Source organism: Crotalus tigris, unplaced genomic scaffold, assembly GCF_016545835.1.
Source record: "Crotalus tigris isolate CLP2741 ecotype Arizona unplaced genomic scaffold, ASM1654583v1 scf7180000017658.5313226, whole genome shotgun sequence".
Taxonomy (NCBI): Eukaryota; Metazoa; Chordata; class Lepidosauria; order Squamata; family Viperidae; genus Crotalus; species Crotalus tigris.
The window spans coordinates 4,252,083-4,272,471 of NW_024096545.1; the positions used below are offsets into that span (position 1 = coordinate 4,252,083).

General features: G+C 35.7%; 1 protein-coding gene across 2 annotated transcripts in view; it reads left to right on the plus strand.

Annotated features, from left to right (window-relative positions):
* The window catches only part of GALNT10 (polypeptide N-acetylgalactosaminyltransferase 10), a 54,384-nt gene extending 43,185 nt beyond the window's left edge, over nt 1–11,199 (plus strand). For both annotated transcript variants that reach the window (XM_039335767.1, XM_039335768.1), the window contains exons 8-12: nt 5,493–5,600; nt 6,522–6,743; nt 8,042–8,158; nt 9,713–9,862; nt 10,163–11,199. In XM_039335767.1, coding sequence (XP_039191701.1) covers nt 5,493–5,600; nt 6,522–6,743; nt 8,042–8,158; nt 9,713–9,862; nt 10,163–10,330 — 765 coding nt within the window. In that variant the 3' untranslated portion in view covers nt 10,331–11,199. The remainder of the gene's footprint in view (nt 1–5,492; nt 5,601–6,521; nt 6,744–8,041; nt 8,159–9,712; nt 9,863–10,162) is intronic.
* The last annotated feature ends 9,190 nt before the right edge of the window (nt 11,200–20,389 follow it).

Below are 20,389 nucleotides of genomic sequence, written 5' to 3' on the forward strand. Positions count from 1 at the left end.
CTGACAGCTATTTCTACCAGTACCAAGTACTAACTTTGAGCCTTTCTGCTGAAACAGTTTTTATCAAGTGAATAGCAGTTCTTATAGTTCAACTTCATCTTCAAGAAATCCACAAATCTTAAGTGGTTTGATCCAGTTTCACTTTCTGAAACCACATTCATTTTACACTTTAATTCTTCCAGGTCCTCAAAGAACCTTAAAGTAATCAACTACCTCAGGTATCCAATGAGCTACCCAACATCCATAATATAATTACTTGATATATGGACTTTCCAGTATTGACTTATTCTAAACCACATTATAAAGTAGAACACTGTTTCCCAAATGTGGCAGCTTTTAGAATTCTCCTCCTTTGGAAGTTATCAGAGTTGGGAAACATTAACACAGAACAACAGTTACTATATAACTATGACTTGCAACCATATGCTGATTTATAATTTCTTGTCAAGATATACAACTTACCCTCTTTGATTCTTTTTCTTGTATACATCAGTTTATTCCCTTGTATGGTTACCTCAAAAACATAGCTTTACTTGAGAATAATTAAGTAGAAAATTGTGCATTCAATTATAGTCAGTTGCACTAAAAACAAAATTAAAGCATGCCATTTTACCAGATAGTACAACTATTATAGTAAAATTGCTAAAAAAAATAGATTTTAGAGATACTAAGCTAGTTTATTCTGTTCATTTACAGTATATTTCCTAAACCTTCAGAGAGGAGCTGCTATTATTGTATTTATCTCATGTTTTGTCAGCTTTGCATTAGAATCCAATACCATCTTGTAATATTTATTTTTGTGTAAAAAGGAAATGATGACAGAAAATGACCAATATATTGTCTGAGGATAGCTTTCAGTGGTTCTACATATGTATGGATATATAAGTTTCAAGGATTAGGCCAGTGATGGCGAACCTTTTAGAGACCGAGTGCCCAAAAACTGGCTCCGCCCCTGCTCCACCCCCTGCCCCGCCTGCCCGCAGGGCCACTCACCGCCTCCAGAGCCTGCTGCAGATCACCCAGGCAGCCCAGAAACGCTATGGTGGTCACGCCCTCTGCCCGCGCCCTGCAGCATCAACTGTGCACGATGGGGTGTGAGGGCAGAGTCTTGTCTATGCTGCTTGGCTGCACTGCTCCGTGTGGTCCATGCTCAGGGGCGACTCTCCTTCAGGGGGGCTGCTGGAGAGGAAGGGGTCGTGGGGGAGGCGAGGCTGGGGCAGCGGCACGTGTCCCACAGAGAGGGCTCTGAGTGCCGCTCTGACACCCGTGCCATAGATTCGCCACCACTGGATTAGGCCAACATAAAATAAAAATGCAGTGATAATGTTCCATGCATCACTAATGCTATTAAAAATGTATTCAAACATGTATTATGTGTCTCATGATCAAACAAGCTAATTATACATAGAAGGGAATTGAATACTACTTCTTGGAAGGAAATGGTACTATAAATTCAATATTATTTCTGCTTTTCTGACAAAACTATTTGTCCAAGAAATTTGCATTTTTAATTAAAAATACCACATTTTAAACATTTACTGTATTTCACTAGCCGCTATATGAATCCAACATGGTTTTGGGAAATCCAGATTGCCATTTTGTTTCTTTTAAAAGAACGGATTACGAGGCACAAACAACTTTGTGAGACAAAATATTAATTTTGAATGCTTCAGTGAGAAGCATGCTGTTTCATGGAAAGGTAAAATCAAAAGGGACTTATAGCAAGAACTACTGCTTGACTGATGCTTGCTCATTTTCTTCTTCAGTAATGTTTAATTCAGCCTTTTGCTTCCTCCCCTTCTACAGTAATGTAACATGATATTCATTTTCACTGGTTCCTTTTTTAACAGAGACAAGAGCTGCTTGTTTTCTTGTAATGAAATTTGTAACCAGACAAAGATTTTAATAATAAAATGAATCAAAGCAGCAATAAAAATGAATAGGAAGCCTGCTTTTGAAATTACTGTATATTTATATGTGCTACATCAATAGTGGAAACCATTTTTAAAAAACATGGAGTTTAGCTAGTTAAGAGTGAAGTAAAGAGACTTGTAATATTTTAGTATGAACTTACAAATAATTTACCTGGTTTATAGGTTAATGGCAGATAGGTGTTTAAGTGTGGGCTTGTTATGCAAACTATATATATATAAGCATTCAAACCACAGCTTCTCAAACCCCAAAAGGACATTGAAACAGTCAGCTTACAGAAAGCGAGAAGAGTTGGGGCTAGTCTAGGGGAATGTTCTAATATATATTAGAACTGTTCCTCATTGTCAGGTATTACGGGTGGTGTTGTGGATTGCTTTGATCCTTTTACTATTTGTAGCTCCATAAGCTGATTATAGTTAAAATTGGAGAGGCATATAAGCCTAGTAAATAAGATATAAACCCCAAGATGCAATTTACTACCCTGACTTTTTGGTGGGAAGTTATCAGTTAACAATCTTGGCCGCAGCTAAAGGACATTTTTATTTTTCAGAAATGGACATATGGTTAGGGGGAATAGGTTATACTTTTATACACCAGATTCCCTAATCAGCTGGTATCTTCTTGCTCCAATACTTCTGTTCACAACTTAATTGGATGTATGTAGGATTTATTTCTGAAATTTATATTCCCAAATCTTGGAGTTTTCCTGCTATGATAGTTTCTTTATTGAAACTATATGCTTTGATTATGAATTTGGAACATCAAGTGGGCCATTAATTAAAGTTGTTGACCTAAAAATAAAATAATGAAAATTATTGGAATTATCATTCCAATCTGATTGTATAAGAATCATCTTAAGCATTTTTAAATTACATTTGCAAACTGAAAAGACAAACTGTAGATATAACATAAGGATAAAATCAGATCAGACATTTTATTTTAATCATTTCTAGCATTTTTTCCAGGTTTTAAAATGGTCCAAGAAGAATATGTTTCTGAAATGCAGTGGTCCACATTTCATAGACCCTATGAAATATTAGATAAAGTATAAAATGTCAGATTTTCAAAAAGAAAAGTTCACCTTAATATTAAATAAAATGAACATAATGTAGAATAAGATTTCAATGGAAAACAATAACTGGTTATAGCAGAATAAAGAAACATGCAGTCAAGCAGCATTTTGCAAACTTGTTTAAAAATTCTTGTACTAGTTTATCTATTCACGATGTTTATCTATCTTAAAGACTATACTAGTTGCATTCAAGAATTATTTAAATATAAAATAAGAGTGCTGTCATCTCCTAAAACCACTATTACATTTTTATTGCTATTAATATTAAAATATTATTTTAATTCATAAAATGGCTTGAGGGACAGCTCACTATTGAATTTCGTTTGCAAAATGAAAGCTTACAAAATGAAGCATTTCAGTGTCAGACATCTAACAAAACTTTCGCTGGATAATTAGAAAGTTTGCCATATTCTTAAGCAGACAACCTTTAAAATCATTTTGTAGCTTATTAGTTTATAAATAAATGCATATTTATATTCTATAACTAATAACAACACACTTAAACTGTTTTAAAGTGTGTTATTAATCAAAATATTTAAATATAATTTAAGCATATTGAAAGGAATATACTAAACAAAAGCTCTATTTCAATTATTCAATGCTTCCCAAATCAAGCTAAATTACCCAAAACTGGGTTAAAGTATTTTCTCTTTGGGTAACAACACAAAAACCTATTACTCAATCACATAGGGTATTAAAATTGACTTAAACGTGTTTTACCTACATTGAATATAAAAAACTTTCCGATAAGGAGTTTTGAGTAATAAAGGAAAACATTTTGTAACCAGTGACATAGACTGACAGAAGTTACATCCATTCAAGTATGAAAGAATGTTCATACTGAGAGCTGACAAAGATTCAAGAATAATAAATTTCTTGATCAAATGTCGATATTACTGGGATGATAACTGCAAGTACTAGTCAAGCTAATTGAAGCTCAGTTTTAAATTCAGAATTAAATTTGTCAGTACACTATTTGTTTGTTCATTTTATAGGCCACTCAATTTGCAATCATTCTGGGTGGCTTAAATTCTTTTTTAAAAACATAAAACACACACACACACACACAAACACAAAGAATCATTAATAACTCTAAAAACAAAACCAAAGAAAGTCCATTTAGCTTTCACTCTACTCTGGGGAGAATAACCAGGTAATAACTTTCTAGCAATCTTTCGGCCTTAGTAAAGCCAAAATGGGAAATAATTATCTAATAAGAGTTAGATAAGCTCTTAATCACTAAGCAATTAACTGTTAATTAAAAGTACAAATAGTTCTCATTTAATAACCCCAGAAACTATTGTTAAGCAAACAATTGTGTGACTGCTCTGCTTAGCAACTGTTCTGGCAATTCCAGTTGCTATAATTGAATGAATCCCACATGGTTATTAGGTGAAGACTCACTTGGATTCAAGCCATTGTTAGAAGAAGATAAGGACTGCCTTCATTTCAAATTCCCCTATCCACCATCTCTGCCCTTTTGGACACCTATCTATCTCTATGCCAGGTGCCCTTGATGCCATTGCTATGCCTCTGCACCATGCATTACTACTGACCAAGGCTTTCTGTCATACTGGTATATAGCCAGGTCCTCCTTTCCCAGTGCTGGCTAGCTCCTCCTTTTGCATGTCAGCCAGGTCCTCCTTAAGCAAAATGAGACTCTGACCAGCATGCAAAAGAAGGACTTGGTCAGTTGTGGTACACAAGCAGCACACACACAGACATAGCTTTTGCCTGCTGATCAATGAGACATTTCCACAGCACCTGTCCTGCTTGAGGCCAAGAGGGTGAGCCCAGTGGAGGGGAGGCAGGCATTGAAAATGACGCAAAATCAACTGAGGGTAAGGCGGTCATAATGCAAGCAGGTCCAAATTTTGTTAATGTGAGTACAGAGAAGGTACAATGTTTGGACCTCAAGCAAAGGTCATAAGTCTCTTCTTTTAGTGCTGTTTTAGCATCAAATGCTCATTAAATGAGGACTATAGTTCATTTGCAGCATAGCAAGATATTACAATTATTCTCACTAATTGTAAGTCTGCAGCAGCATGGTTGATACCTGCATGCTCTCCTCATATTTGAAAATATCTAAGTGTCAGTAGGAGAATAAAAATCTCCTTATTGTTCTTATAACAATTAGACATTTCATGCATACTCTGGGAATTACAAAACATGTATTAGTAGATTGACTTAACCTGTATATAAAAGATGAGTATTCTTTGAGACAAACTAACATAAGGCAAATTGTGCATTAGAAACCTCATCTTCCAATTAGTTTAGGGGTATGTGTTACAGTCTGATATTTTTTATAATACACTGTTGGTTCAAATAATTTTAGATACAGTACATACTACTCTGAAATGGCACAGAACAATATATAAGGTCTAAGTGTATTTTGCTGAAATTGCAATATTATCTCTGTTTTCAAAAGCTTTGATTCACAACATAGTCAAAAAATTAAATTGTTCATATTCTTTCTCCTATTTCACAGGTCTGGATGTGTGGAGGTCGCATGGAAGATATCCCTTGTTCTCGAGTCGGCCACATTTATAGAAAATATGTCCCTTATAAGGTTCCAACAGGAGTCAGCTTAGCTAGGGTAAGAAGCAATCTTGCTGGGCTATTCTTACACCTTCACAATGGAGTATTTTTTTAAAAAATCACTCACTTGAACTGTAGTAAAAATAGTCATCTGTTACCACAGGAAGCCTGTTCGTGTGTCTTTTATTTTAGAAATTCATGTCCCTGTAAGCAGAAGATAGGTAAATTAAGGAAAATGCATTAGTAAGAGGTCTGAAGATCTAAAGTTACCGTTAAACACGTGCAATATTCATATCATTATTAAGTTTTCATATGCACAATTAAAATGAAGAACTTACCAGTTTTTAGAATATTTGAAAATATGCTCCAATGAAAAATTTAGTCGCTACCTAACTATAAATTCAAGTTTTTCTTTTCAGATTGTGAATATTTTTTAAAGATATTTTACTTCTTATTCAAAATTAACATATCTTAAAATGTGGTTAGAGGCTCCCTCTTGTGGGAAAAGAAGTAATGGGAAAATTCCTTTAATTTATTCAAAATTTATTATACATTCTCTTACTTGATTCCCTATATTACAAGCCTAGCTTTAAAACTATTTTATCTATCAAAGAGTTAAGTATTAAATTTTAATCAACTTTTAGTGGATTTACTTAGTATTATAATTTCATTATGAAATAGTGTATCTTGAATTCTACAAAATGAAGTTGCCTTTGAGTCAAGCTGGCAATATATACATCAGCCAAATACTGTGGTGAGATTAGTGTCTATCTAAAATACATTAATTTACCTTTTTAACCTTTTAACATATTAAGTCTACGTGCCAATAGAAAAGAAATATTAAGTCAAGAAGAGTTGCTTATCACTAGTTGTCCTTATCCTATCCATTACCCTTAGCCATTTTTTTTTATTTTTCCTTTCCTTCATATTTATCAAGAGATTTTTTTTATTTTTTATTTATAATACTGGAATCTTGTAGAACTTGAAACGAGTGGCTGAAGTATGGATGGACGAATATGCAGAATACATTTATCAAAGAAGACCTGAATATCGACATCTGTCAGCAGGGGATGTGGCTGCACAGAAAGAACTTCGTATTAAACTGAACTGCAAAAGTTTCAAGTGGTTTATGAATGAAGTTGCTTGGGACTTGGGAAAGTTCTACCCACCTGTGGAACCTCCAGCAGCTGCCTGGGGAGAGGTTAGTTTATTCAAGTCATTCAGCCCATTTGCCTACACTTTAGCATACGGTTGCAAATACCATAATAATCACAGAATTTCTGGTCTCTCTGATTGCAGTTCCCGAGGCTGGTCAATGTGTTTTTAATGCATATTTTTAATTTCAATATTACAGAATTACTTACAGGAATTGAACAATGTATATATGTCAACAGGAATTTGCTATATTAGTTTCTATGATGATTGGATAGTAAAACACCCACAGAATGGTATTACAGGGTTCCTCTTCTCTCTCTTTAAATTATGCAGGGAGGAGGAACTGAAGAGAGAAAGATTTTGGAGGTTTAGTTAGGAGTGAATTGACAGAAGGTAACCTCAGTTGTTCCCAGTTGCAAGGTATGGCTGTGAAAGCTGGACCATAAGAAAGGCTGAGTGCAAAATAATTGAGGCCTTTGAACTATGGTGCTGGAGAAGACTCCTGCGCTCCCCTGGACTGCAAGGCAATCAAACCTGTCAGTCCTAGAGGAGATCAACCCTGACTGCTCTTTAGAAGGCCAGATCCTGAAGTTGAAACTCAAGTACTTTGGCCACCTAATGAGAAGGAAGGACTCCCTGGAGAAGAGCCTAATGCTGGGAAAGATTGAGGGCAATAGAAGAATGGGACGACAGAGAATGAGGTGGCTGGATGGAGTCACTGAAGCAGTAGGCGTGAGCTTAAATGGACTCCAGAAGATCATAGAGGACAGGAAGGCCTGGAGGAATGTTGTCCATGGGGTCGCGATGGGTCGGACACGACTTTGCAACTAACAACAACAACAAACCTCAATTGTAATCTTAAATAACTATTCAAAACTTATATGTCATCCTCAAGAAGAACTGTTTGGGTAGGGCTTTGCAGCACTCTCTAAGCAGTTTATAGAATCAGCATATTACCCCCAACAATCTGGGTCTTCATTTTACTGACCTTGGAAGAATGGAAGGTTGAATCAACCTTGAACCAGTCAGGATCGAACCCCTAGCAATGAGCAGAGTCAGCCTGAAAATACTGCATTCTAACCACTGCGCCACCACAGCTCAAAGATAAATGATTCAGTGATATTTCTGATTCATGTCAGTTTAATAAATTTAGTTAAGTTGTAAATCTATTCTCTCCTGTTTCTTGCTATTTTTAAGGTAGTATAAAAATTGGACTTAAAACTGCTTAAAAACTGCAGCATACATCATTTTTGTATGCATTTTAAACTAAGAATTGCATCACAAATTTCATCCAGTGAAGCTATTGCTTATTAAATGGCTCTCATCACTGATTTTATTTCACAGATCCGTAATGTAGGGACCGGTCTTTGTGTAGATACAAAGCATGGGACCTTAGGTTCACCACTAAGAGCTGAAACCTGTGTGAAAGGTAGAGGAGAAGCTGCATGGAGCAATGTGCAGGTAAGTGCATTTTTTAAGATGAACTTAATTTATGTTTCTATTTATGCACAATCCACCTTGCAGGGTTGTTGTGGGGAAAATTGGAGGAAGAAGTATTAAGTATGTTTGCATTTAAAGTTACTTATAAAGTAATAAAAGCAGAATTAAAAAAACAAATCAAATATAATACTAAGAGACAAATACAGTGTTATGTTCACATAGTACGCATATAATATACTCATAATATACATAGAGCAGTTGGAAAAGGATAAAAATTACTTTAACTTGGGGAAAATATATGTCATCATATTATGGCAATATTACTATTTAGACAATGCTTCCTTAATTCCTGCTCCCTAAATCATTTTCTAAAACTAAGATTTGTTGATGATATTTTTATTATACAGAGTTATGGACAATATCAAAACTCACATCAGACTTCTGTCATTTTCAGCCCACTTTCCCTGCAAGTCTTGATCAGCTCATACAGTAAATATCACCTAGACACCAATAAAGCATACTTGTGTATTCTTCATTGTAGCATTTACCATTATCTGTCAGCAGTACCATTTACAGTTGGTTTACATTGAAGAAATTGGCAAATCTTTGCAAAAATGTAGATGAATACAATTCAGAAATTTTTCAAAAATCACTGAGTAAACTTTTCACCAATGAAGGCTTTGCAGAATATTCTTTCATGGATCTCAACGTAACTATTCTTGAAAAATGAATTGCAATGATTGATTCTGTCCTAAAATGTAACATCATTTATCACAGACCAATCGATGCTAATAGGCCAATGAGTTTAAGAGTGTTTTGTGTTGTCATGTACTCTAAAGCACTTTTTAAATACTGAACCAAAATGCTGCGTATCATTAAAACAATGGAAAATAATTGCTCTTAATGATAACTATAATTATATGACTCTTCTTAGCACTGGCAGTAATAGCATTACTGATATAGACTATCTTAGTGGTCATGACCCAATCCCCAAGACTGTCTATAACTGTCAAGAGACAGAAGTCATTAATATATCAACTAGATATATTCTATTTTTGATGACTTAAGGCAGGGGTGTCAAACTGCCGGCCCACGGGCCGGATGCATCATGCCAAAACCGCACCCACCCTAGCTCCTGCAATGGGGAAAAAGTCGCAGTATGTTGTGACACATCACGTGACATGGCAAGTTTGACACCCCTAAGTTAAGGCATCTAAAGCATCAATTATTGCATAATTCCTCTACAGCAGGCATGTCAAACTGCCAGCCCGCAGGCCGGATGCGTCACGATGAAACTGCGCCCACCCCATTTCCGGCAATGACGTCGCGTGACATCATGTGACGTCGCGAGTTTGACATGCCTGCTCTACAGTATATGATATGTAGAGACAATATTTGCAAGACTCATAACAGTACACAAAATCTTAATATGCTCATTTTTGAGAATGCAATGGCAGCCTTTTATTATAATACATCTAATTTCTTGTCCAAGGATAAATGATTAAAAATTAATCTGAAGAAAAATGTGGGGTTTTTTTTTTCATTTATTTCTGATAGCATATGTTTATTAAACAGGTATTCACATTCAGCTGGCGAGAGGATATCCGTCCAGGAGACCCTCAGCATGCAAAGAAATATTGTTTTGATGCTATTTCCCACAACAGCCCAGTCACCCTTTATGACTGTCATGGAATGAAAGGAAATCAGCTATGGAAATATCGGAAAGTGAGTACCTGTACTTGCATCAATGATGTGATCATCTTGTAACCTTTTGAATGATACCTTATTTTTTGCTTAGATAATAGAAAAAAACCCAAAAAGGAGCTATAATATGTTGTTCAGAACAAGAGATTCAAGAAAGAGCAAATAGAATCATAATTTCAAAAAATTAACAATATATTTCTTTTGCAAAACATCATTCCAAATAAAGTCTGTTGGATAATATATTGACTTCTGATATGAAAAAAGTTAATTTAAATAATAAATAGTGCATGTAATGAGACTAATTTTAACTTTCATCCTCAGGACAAGACACTTTATCACCCAGTAAGCGGCAGCTGCATGGACTGTAATGAAAGTGATCGAAAAATCTTCATGAACATGTGCAGTCCTTCATCTCCAACCCAACAATGGATATTTGAACATACGAATTCAACAGTCTTGGAAACCTTTAATAAGAATCTTGATCTTTAAAGACATTATTTATATGTAAATATTACAGTCATAATTTTTACAGGAGATATGACAATTTTTTAAAAAATAATTTTCTAAAAAATGAAAAAGGAAGAATCTCAGGAGAGAGTGACTATCAGGCCAGTCTTTACTTTGATGATGCTGCATGTATGTCTCTAGATAATTCATCCCCATTAGCAAGAAGTCTAGAAATCTGCATTGTTATAACTATGCTACATGTAGACAATCTGTGAAGTGTATAGAGGGACACAGTTAGAATTCAAAAATGAATTCATGAGAAAATGTCCTTTATTCAAATTTTAATTATCCAATTTCTTAAGTTTTGTTTCCTTTTTCAGTTCTTAGTTAAGAAGCTGCAAGAATGAAACATTACTGAAAATGTTTAAATAACTGAAATAACTAAACATCAGGAAACATGTAGATTACAGTAAAATGTAAGAATACACTTATTAGTGTTATTCTTGCACACCATAACTTATAGTAATAATAGCAGTAAATACTGTACATGACCAGTTGCCATTTTTACTTGAAGTTTTTTTCATGGTGGGCATGATTAAATAATATATAATGATCAGTATATGTTTACACAGTGTTCACAGATATGAATGCCAGATATCTGTGATAACAGATAGGCATTGGACAAGCCATATGTGGCAAGTTTAAGAATAAAGTCAGATTTTAACTAGGAATTTCCTAATGTATACTCCTAATCAGGTTACAATACTGGCCCTTACATCTATGGTAATACTATCAATAATCCATTAGAAACTGACAGAAATTAAATCTTAAGTGGACAGTGAAAATTTTTGACTTCTCTGCAGCAATATAATACTTGTAATTTTTTTGCCAAATAAATTGACATATTAGTATTTCTTGATTTCTCATACTAATGATTCTTTTAGAACTCTTGAACATTTTGTTATAGTAGCAGTTGACTAGTTGAAAAAATGAACATTCATTTTTACCATGTTTGTATATAATTAGTCCACATTCATTTTTATTTATAATCACAAGAACATGTTCTATAAACTTTCCAGATTGCATGTATGTCAATACTCCCTTTGGAAATTTATCAACTAGTTATGTTAAAAATAAAAATTTAGCTTCCCAATTTTACTAGGACATATTACAAAGATTAATAGTCACATAACTTGACCTCAAGTAGCAAGCATATTTTATATAAAGATCACATCTATCGGTGCTAAGTTTACAAAACAATAGTGGGTATTGTGACCTTGTATTAATTCAATTAGACTTAAATCCTACAAAAAAAATTCCAGGAAGTTAACAATTTACACAAATATTACATTTACAATGTAAAACATAATTAAAGCTGAATTGTGAAAACAATAGTATATATGTCTAATTTAGCAGTCAAAATATACTTAAAAGTCAGCCTAAATAACAATATTGTTACCCACTGGTAGAAGGATGATTGTTCGGGACAGGCAACTCCAGACATCAACAAGGAATTTTCTTGAGTTCCCATCAAACATATCTCTCTTGATGCTGGAGTGAGAGAAGACATTTATCAAATATCTAAAAGCCAAGGAAGATTCAGAAAGAACAGTCCTTCAGATAGTCTCATTCCAAGTTGTATAGGGCTTTATAGATCATAACAGAGAGAGAAAGAAATGCTGTTCCATAAGGTATTCTAAATGATTGTAAATAGGTGGTTCCTCACTTAATTGCAGTGATTCAGTATAGTTTTAACTCACTGTTTTGACTGTTTACCTTTTATGAAGTGAAATATAGTGGCCAGTTGTGATGCTATGTGAATTTTTGGAAGCCAACTAAAGATATTAATTGCAGGAAACTGTTTTAGAAAACTTTTGCATATGCTTGCCCCATTAGAATGTCAGTAAAATTGAACATAACAGCATCATTAAAATAAAGAAGTGCCTTTTTAAATGCAAATGTACAACAAAAGCTTAAACTTGAACAATTTCCTAGTGCCTTGCTGGACAAGAGTAAAATGGGTATGAAATGTACAAGACTTATGTACATTTAGCAGTTCGTGATATTTTGAGGGTATGGTTTTATTATAAATTCAGATTGCAAGCTGGAAGGATGACGGATAATTTAGAAAACCTGAGAATCTCTGAGTTCCAACATTTCACTTCATTGACAAGTACAAGTATTGGGAGGTAAAAATCTTCCCAGGACGTCCTGACTGGCTATTAGTCCTAGATGGTTGCACACAGATATGAAAGCGTTAACCCCAATTTCTCCAGTGATTTTCCAAGCAAAGCAAAATATAACTAATTATATGGGATATTAGGCAACCTTCCCAATATCTAGTTGCCTCGAACCATGAGATGGGCAGCATATACATTTAATTAATTAATTTATTATTAATAATAATAATAATAATAGGGCTGTGGTAAAAGAAAACTGTTTACACCTTTATGTATGCTTGAATACATTTTCACAGTGGTTTTAGTCAGCTTCAGGAACTAATAGCTTCTGTACCAGAAATGTGAATAGTACAACAAAATCTGTTAAGGGTTGTTATTTATTGATGTTATCAGGCCATTTTCTCATCATATTGCTGTTGATAAAAATAATGATGAAGTCAGTACTTGACTTATGATCATTCATTTAATTCAAAGTTGTGACAGAAAAAATGACTTACAACCTCAAAATTATGACGTACCACCCTCTATGGTCAGGTGATTGAATATGATTGCTTGGCAATCACATTCACAACAATTGCAAGATCTTGTGATTTGTGATTTGCAACTTCCCAACTCGCTTTGACAAGCAAAGTCAATTGGGGAAACTGGATTTGCTTAACAACTGTGTGATTCACTTCAATGACCATATGATTCACTTAATAGCTATGGTGATTTACTTAACAACTATTATAAAAATGGCTGGAAATCTGGTTGTCATGTGATGATTTCCTTAATGACCATATTGCTTTGCAACCAAAATTCCAGTCCCAACTGTCATAAGTCAAGGGCTACCTGTGGAAGATTAGTAGGTCATACAATATTTCTTTTTACCATGCAAACAGTACATTCCTTGATTTGATTAAGTTTCTAGTTTGATCTTCATTTTTCGTCTAGATCTGCAACACAAAATATTCACATCTGGGGAAAAATGTTTTACAGAGCTATTCACAGAGTGCTGACATTGATATAAAAATTGTTAGTTTGACAGAATTTAAACTAGCATAAAGAGAGAAATTAGTCCTTTAATATGTAACAAAATCAAAATTTCTGACTGAAGAGCTGCACACAGTTTCTGTGTCTTGGATTATTTCCGGTGCAGCCTGATACTATGCCTCCTGTTATTACTGCATATAAAATTATGCCACTAATTGTTTAGAAATCTAGCACCCTATTTCTAAATGCCCTTAACAGGCTCAAAGTACATAAACTTTTTCCAGAAATTGTAGTATCTTGGTAAACAATCACAGTGAACTAGATTTTAAATCAAATATTGCTAAAGATTTTTAAACACTCTGAATTCATTACTGATCTTAGGAGAACCAAGCAAGTCTTCCCCAAGAAAGGGATTTATTTTATCTTCCTATAGTGACTTTCCACGGGTGCTTTTGTCCCAGCTAGGTTCAATCTCAACTGGGTGCCAACATAGGAAGTATACAAGATAAGTTGATTTTGTTCTGTTTTTTGAACAGAATGCTTCTTTTGTTCTTAAATTAAAACAGAATACATAAATGCTTTAAATGAAGAGACACTGTTGTAGTCGTGTTTCGATAGTAAAAACGAAATTTTACACAAATTTTATTTATCATCCTTAAATATCATTTTTAGATCAAGATAACAATTTAAAAACGATAGCCCAATTTGAGTTCTAGTTATAATGGGGGTTTTGAACTATCTTCTGTTCTAAGCTTTCCAATAAATTTATGTTCAATAGCACGGGAAAAAGGGACTTATGACCACGTTTCACACTTACAACCGTTGTAGCATCACCATGATCATGTGATTTACATTCAGATGCTTGACAACTCACATTTATGATGGTTGCAGTGTCCCAGGGTTATATAACCCCCTTTTGCAATCTTCCGGCAAGCAAAGTCAATGGGGAAGCCAGATTTACTTAACAACCAGGTTACTAATTTAACTACTGCAGTGATTCATTTAGCAGATGTGGAAAGGAAAGTCATAAAATGGGGCAAAACTCATTTAACAAATTTCTTACTTAATATAAATTTTGGGCTCAATTGTGGTCGTAAGCTGAAGACTACCTGTACCTTCACATTCTAGTAGGTAAAACAATGTTTTAATTTGAACCAATTTAAAAGCATACAAACATATGTTGTGGTGGGTAGAATGTTTTTATCACAAAGAAAATTATATGCACTAAGTTCACAACATTGCATTATTCGTAACCAAAGTAAGTATAAAATTAGCTCTTCCAACAATACTATTAAACAGCTAAAGATTTAAGGAGAAAGAAACAGGAAAAATGCAGCTCATATGTAGAAAGTCTTCAGGGATTCTTAAACAGTTTCCCTCTTTGTAATGCATGCTTAACAGTTTCTTTTAAATTGGATGTTGCCACGAATTGTGTATTTATTTTGTGCATCTTGGGACATTGTCTTAAATTGGAAAAGATCAAGGATGTCTAGCACTTTAATGTAGTATTGCTGATTAACTGGAAATCATTTGGATGTCAAGTTTAGTATTTTTACGAATTGAATGGTTTTTCTTTTATAATATATTTAAAATAAATTTTTATTGTGTCCTTTTTCTGAAAACTTGTACATCTATTCTGTTTTGTAACAGCCAAGGCATTTGTAAAGAGAGGAGAGACTGATTACATGAAATAATACAGGTAATCCTCGCTTAACAACCACTCATTCAGCGACTGAATTTACAATAGTGGTAGTTATGACCTTGCAACTCTCTGGTGGTCATGTGATCGCAATCCAAGTGCTTGGCAAGTGGCCCGAACTTATTATTGTTGCAGCATCCCTAAGTCACATGATTGTAATTTCCAACTTCTCTGCCACTTTCTGCAAACAAAGTCAATGGGGAAGCCATGACCAGCAGTACAATTGACTGATGTCATTGTTCTGGAGCTTATATGCTTTATATAAAGCAGACATGTCAACCTTGCAACGTCATGAGACATCACGAAACATATCGGGACGGTTTTGCCATTGCCGATAATGGGTGGACACAGCTTCCGGATGACGCATCTGGCCTGCGGGCCGTCAATTTGACATCCCTGATATAAAGGAAAAAAAGACAACCGTTACATGCTGGAAGCCAGCAACAGTTGCCAGCATGTAGAACAGAATAGAGCTGGAAGGTATCTTGGAGGTCTTTTAGTCCAGCCCCCTGCTCAAGCAGGAGAACCTATACCATTTCAGACAAGTGACTGTCTAGTCCAGACATATCAAACTCGCGATGTCCCAGAGCTTTTTCCCCATTGCCGGCAATAGGGTGGGCACGGTTTCGTCATGACGTGTCCGGCCCATGGGCCGACAGTGTGACACCCCTGGTCTAGTCTCTTCTTAAAAATCTCCAGTGATGGAGCACCCACGATTTCTGAAGGCAAGATGTTCCACTGGTTAATTGTCCTCACTGTTAGGAAGTTTCTCCTTAATTCCAGGTTGCTTCTCTCTGGTCAGTTACCAAACATTGTTCCTTGTCCTGCCCTCTAGTGCTTTGGAGAATAGTTTGACAGCCTCTTCTTTGTGGTAGCCCCCCAAATACTGGAATACTGCTATCATATCACCCGTTTCTTCTTTAGACTAGCCAAACCCAAGTCCTGCAGTCCTTCATTTTGTTGGGATAGGGCCCATTGTTCAAGTTTGTCAAGATCTTTTTGGATCCTGAGCTTTGTCTTCTGAGGTGTTGGCTATTCCTGCCAGTTTAGTGTCATCTGCAAATTTGATGAGTTCTACTATGTACCAAGAAGACATCTATCTCTACAGAAGAACCAAAACCACTCTGCCCCCACTACTTTTAATTCTGCCAGATAGTTGCTCAATAATTGCTGGGTTCCTGCAATGTTGAGGTGATCACTGATAAGAAGATGAGGCAGTTGGGGGGGTGGGACTTTATTATCCCAGCTATCTCATAGAAGACAACTAGTTTCTCATTACTGTTTGCAGCAGAGAACCAATGAATCATTTTGTGGAAAATAAAAGTCCCGATAAACACTTTACATGCATTCACTTCCCTCTTTCTACAGAGAAAAATAAAGGGGAGGTAATATTAACCAGAAGGTTAATGTTTTTTTTCCTGATTGTGTTGCTTTAATTTTTGAAGCAATAACTCTTAAAAATGCATTTTCTTCCTCTCAAAAGTCCAAGCTTTTTAAAATTATAGTAACAGTATAAAGAAAAGTATTTAATATTTAGTACTGGTATAAGTTTAACATTTGTATTAAGATCACTTTTTGCTATAATGTAAATTTGTTGTGCTTGGGCCATTTGAAGCGTTTCTTTTTATCATTAAAGATCATTTATCTTAAACAGAATTAGGCCTTTACATATCCCTAATGAAGATAATATTAAAACAAAGATGGAAAAGAAGAAATGTTTTAATTTTTAAGTTTATTTTTCTTCCATTCAACCATGTCTGATTCCTGGACTGTCTGGACAAATTCTTGTGGTTTTCCTGACAAGGTTTCAGAAGTGGTCTGCCATTGCCTGCTTCCTGAGAGAAAGTGACTGGCCCAAGGTCACTCAATTGGCTTCATGCCCGAGGCTAGAACTAGAACTTAACAGTCTCCTGGTTTCTAGCTTGAGGCCTTATCCCTAAACTGAATTGGTTCTCCATGTGGGGCAGGGCTTTTTTTGTATAATTATTTAAATTATTAATCTAATTATTTTTTTTCATACAACAGGATAGCTATTTTTGGTGAAAATGTCTGGATACTGTTAAGATGACAGCATTTTTAAAATGAGCTATTCGGGCTGTTTTATTTCAAATGTCAAATCATTCTTATAAGTGGTTAATTTAGACATATTCCTTATGGATGCATGAAAAATAATTATGTTGGCTTGTGGTTTTATGTTCACATCATAAACTGTAATGTAGCACTTCCAAGCTTATTATGGCAATAATGGATCCTTTGGTAGTAATCCAGCAGTTATCTTATGTAATATAGGGGCTTCTAACATCTATTCCTATTAAGAAATACAAGAAGAAGGATGAAGAGATGCTTTGAATTAGGCATAGGTGCAAATGCTGTAACTGTCTCCTTAGGAAATAGTGTCATAATGGGGGATGGGGGATTCCTTATTGTGCCACATTCACATGACAAGATCACACTGATATGTCAAGATACTTTTGAGACAGACACGAACAGGCTTTCTGGTGCTCCACATCCCTGCATAAGCATATCGTGCACAAGCATTACACATCCCTGGTTGGGAAGGACTGACAAAATCACTCATCTCTATCTCAATAATGCAGGTACAAATAATGTAAGCTGTTTGCGTGGTCTACTTTTATAAGGTCAAGACAATAATGTGGGAAAGGGGCATATATGGGGCCAAGAAAGGTATATAATCTGCATATGCATATCGTGCACAAGCATTATACATCCCTGGTTGGGAAGGACTGACAAAATCACTCATCTCTATCTCAATAATGCAAGTACAAATAATGTAAGCTGTTTGCCTAGTCTACATTTATAAGGTCAGGACAATAATGTGGGAAAGGGGCATATATGGGGCCAAGAAAGGTATATAATAGTATATTATTATTATTATTATTATTATTATTATTATTATTATTATTATTATTATTATTAAGTTGGAAGGGACCTTGGGGGTCATCTAGTCCAACCCCCTGCTCATGCAGGAAACCCTATACCAGGGGTAGGCAACCTTGGCTCTTTTATGACTTGTGGACTTCAGCTCCCAGAATTCCTGAGTCAGCCATGCTGAAGGAAAAGGGAGGTTTCCAAGCTGAGCCATGCTGGCTCAGGAATTCTGGGAGTTGAAGTCCACGAGTCATAAAAGACCCAAGGTTGCCTATCCCTGCCCTATACCATTTCAGATAAAATGGCTGTCCAGTCTCTTCTTAAAAACTTTCAGTGTTGGAGCATTCACCGCTTCTGGAGGCAGGTTGTTCCAATGGTTAATTGTTCTAACTGTCAGGAAGTTTCTTCTTAGTTCTAGGTTGCTTCTCTCCTTGATTAGTTTCCATCCATTGCTTCTTGTCCCGCCTTCAGGCGCCTTGGAAAATAGCTTCACTCCCTCATCTTTGTGGCAACCCCTGAGATATTGGAACACTGCTATCATGTCCCCCCTCATCCTTGACATGGATGATCTCTTTTGCTTTGTTGCATTTGACAAGGTAAAAAGCACACCACCTGAACCTATTCAAAAATTCCAAATTCACCAAATATCTGGTAAAGCTGTAGGCTTTTGAACAGCTGTATGCAGCTTTCTTTGCTGGAAGAAAAAGGCTAGAAAGATGGCAGAAGACAATGGTCAGATACTCAGAGAGGAGATGCCCACCAGTTTGAAATGACTAAGAAATACCAAACTGTTCCATCCAATTTTACACATTGGAACAGCAAAAGGTGATTGAAGGCTGCTTCATATATCTGCTGAAAGATGAAGGCAACATCATGTGGAAACCAGAGATGGGCAAGATACATATGTGACAGGATTATGGGTAAGATATAGAGGGCTTTTACAGATAAACAGCTGCTAGCTTTGTTTAAAGCATGGGTATCCAATTTTTAGGCTTACCTGGGTCTCCTTGAACAAGAACTGTCTTGGACCACATATAAAATATATAATATAGTTATGTAGATAAATCATATAATGTGATATTATATGGGTTATATGTGTTTTATATATAGGTATATTAATATATGTGATAAAAAGTGAGAGCCAGTTTAATTAGTGGTTAAGGTACCAGGCTAGAAATGACAGACCATGAATTTAACTCCTGCCTTAGCCGTGAAAGCCAGCTGGGTGACTTTAGGCCGGTCACACTCTCTCAGCCCAACTTATCTCACAGGATTGCTGTTGTGGAGAAAATAAAAGGAAGGTGTATTGGATATGTTCATCGCCTTGAGTTATTTGTAAAAATAATGAAATCAGGTACAAATAATAATGTTATAATATTGAGGCGTTTGCAGCTGTCCAGGGCTGTATGCAATCCAGGGCCACTGGTTGGACACTCCTGGCTAAAGGAAGCAATGTTGCATAGTTTTCTTCCTTACTGGATCTTTTTCAGCAAAAAGAAACATGAAATATACCTGAAGGTCATGAAGAGAAAAATGGTCTAGATCAGGGGTAGGCAACCTTGGCTCTTTTATGACTCATGGACTTCAACTCCCAGCTGGCTCAGGAATTCTGGGAGTTGAAGTCCATGAGTCATAAAAGAGCCAAGGTTGCCTACCCGTGGTGTAGATCTATAGAATTCTGTAAAGTCTCAAGAACTAAAACAAGATTTAAGTTACTTTTGGTTCCAGGTTTCTCCTGGCTATTCACAAAGTAAAGCAATGTGCATTCATTTATTTGCATACCTTCAAGAGGGGATGAGATTAGTACTCAGATGATCTACTAATTGTTTATTTATAGGTAATGTGTTCTATGAAGAGTGGCCTTGGGCAATTGTGCATAGCTCAGACTAAATGCATTGCTGACAAAAACATATTCACCAAAATTGCCCAAGCATCACTACATTCAGTTGTGGAACAAATTCCAATAATCAGCTATTCAACTTCAGACCAGCAAAATTAACCCTTTATATGGTTCCACATCATGAGTTCTAGACCCATCTTCAATAGACTAACTCAGCTTGTGCAGTGGGGACCCACACGCCTACACCTTGAAAAGTACTCGGGCGAAAAATTGTAAGGTAAAACTTCCAGAGATCCACCAGCTTTTCAGTTTGTTTCTCACAAGAATTTGTATCATTGGATCTTAGCCCCAAAAACCAGTAAGAGCTGCGACCTGGACGTCCGCTGTTTTCTGCTCTAGAGTCTTTATGGGGTACAGGAAGCTCCCAGCCTTTATTTTACCCTGGTTCTCTGTGGCGTCCATGTCGCCACGCAACCACCCTACTGGTTTCCCGGTTTGTTTTTCTCTTTCTTCCCCGGGAT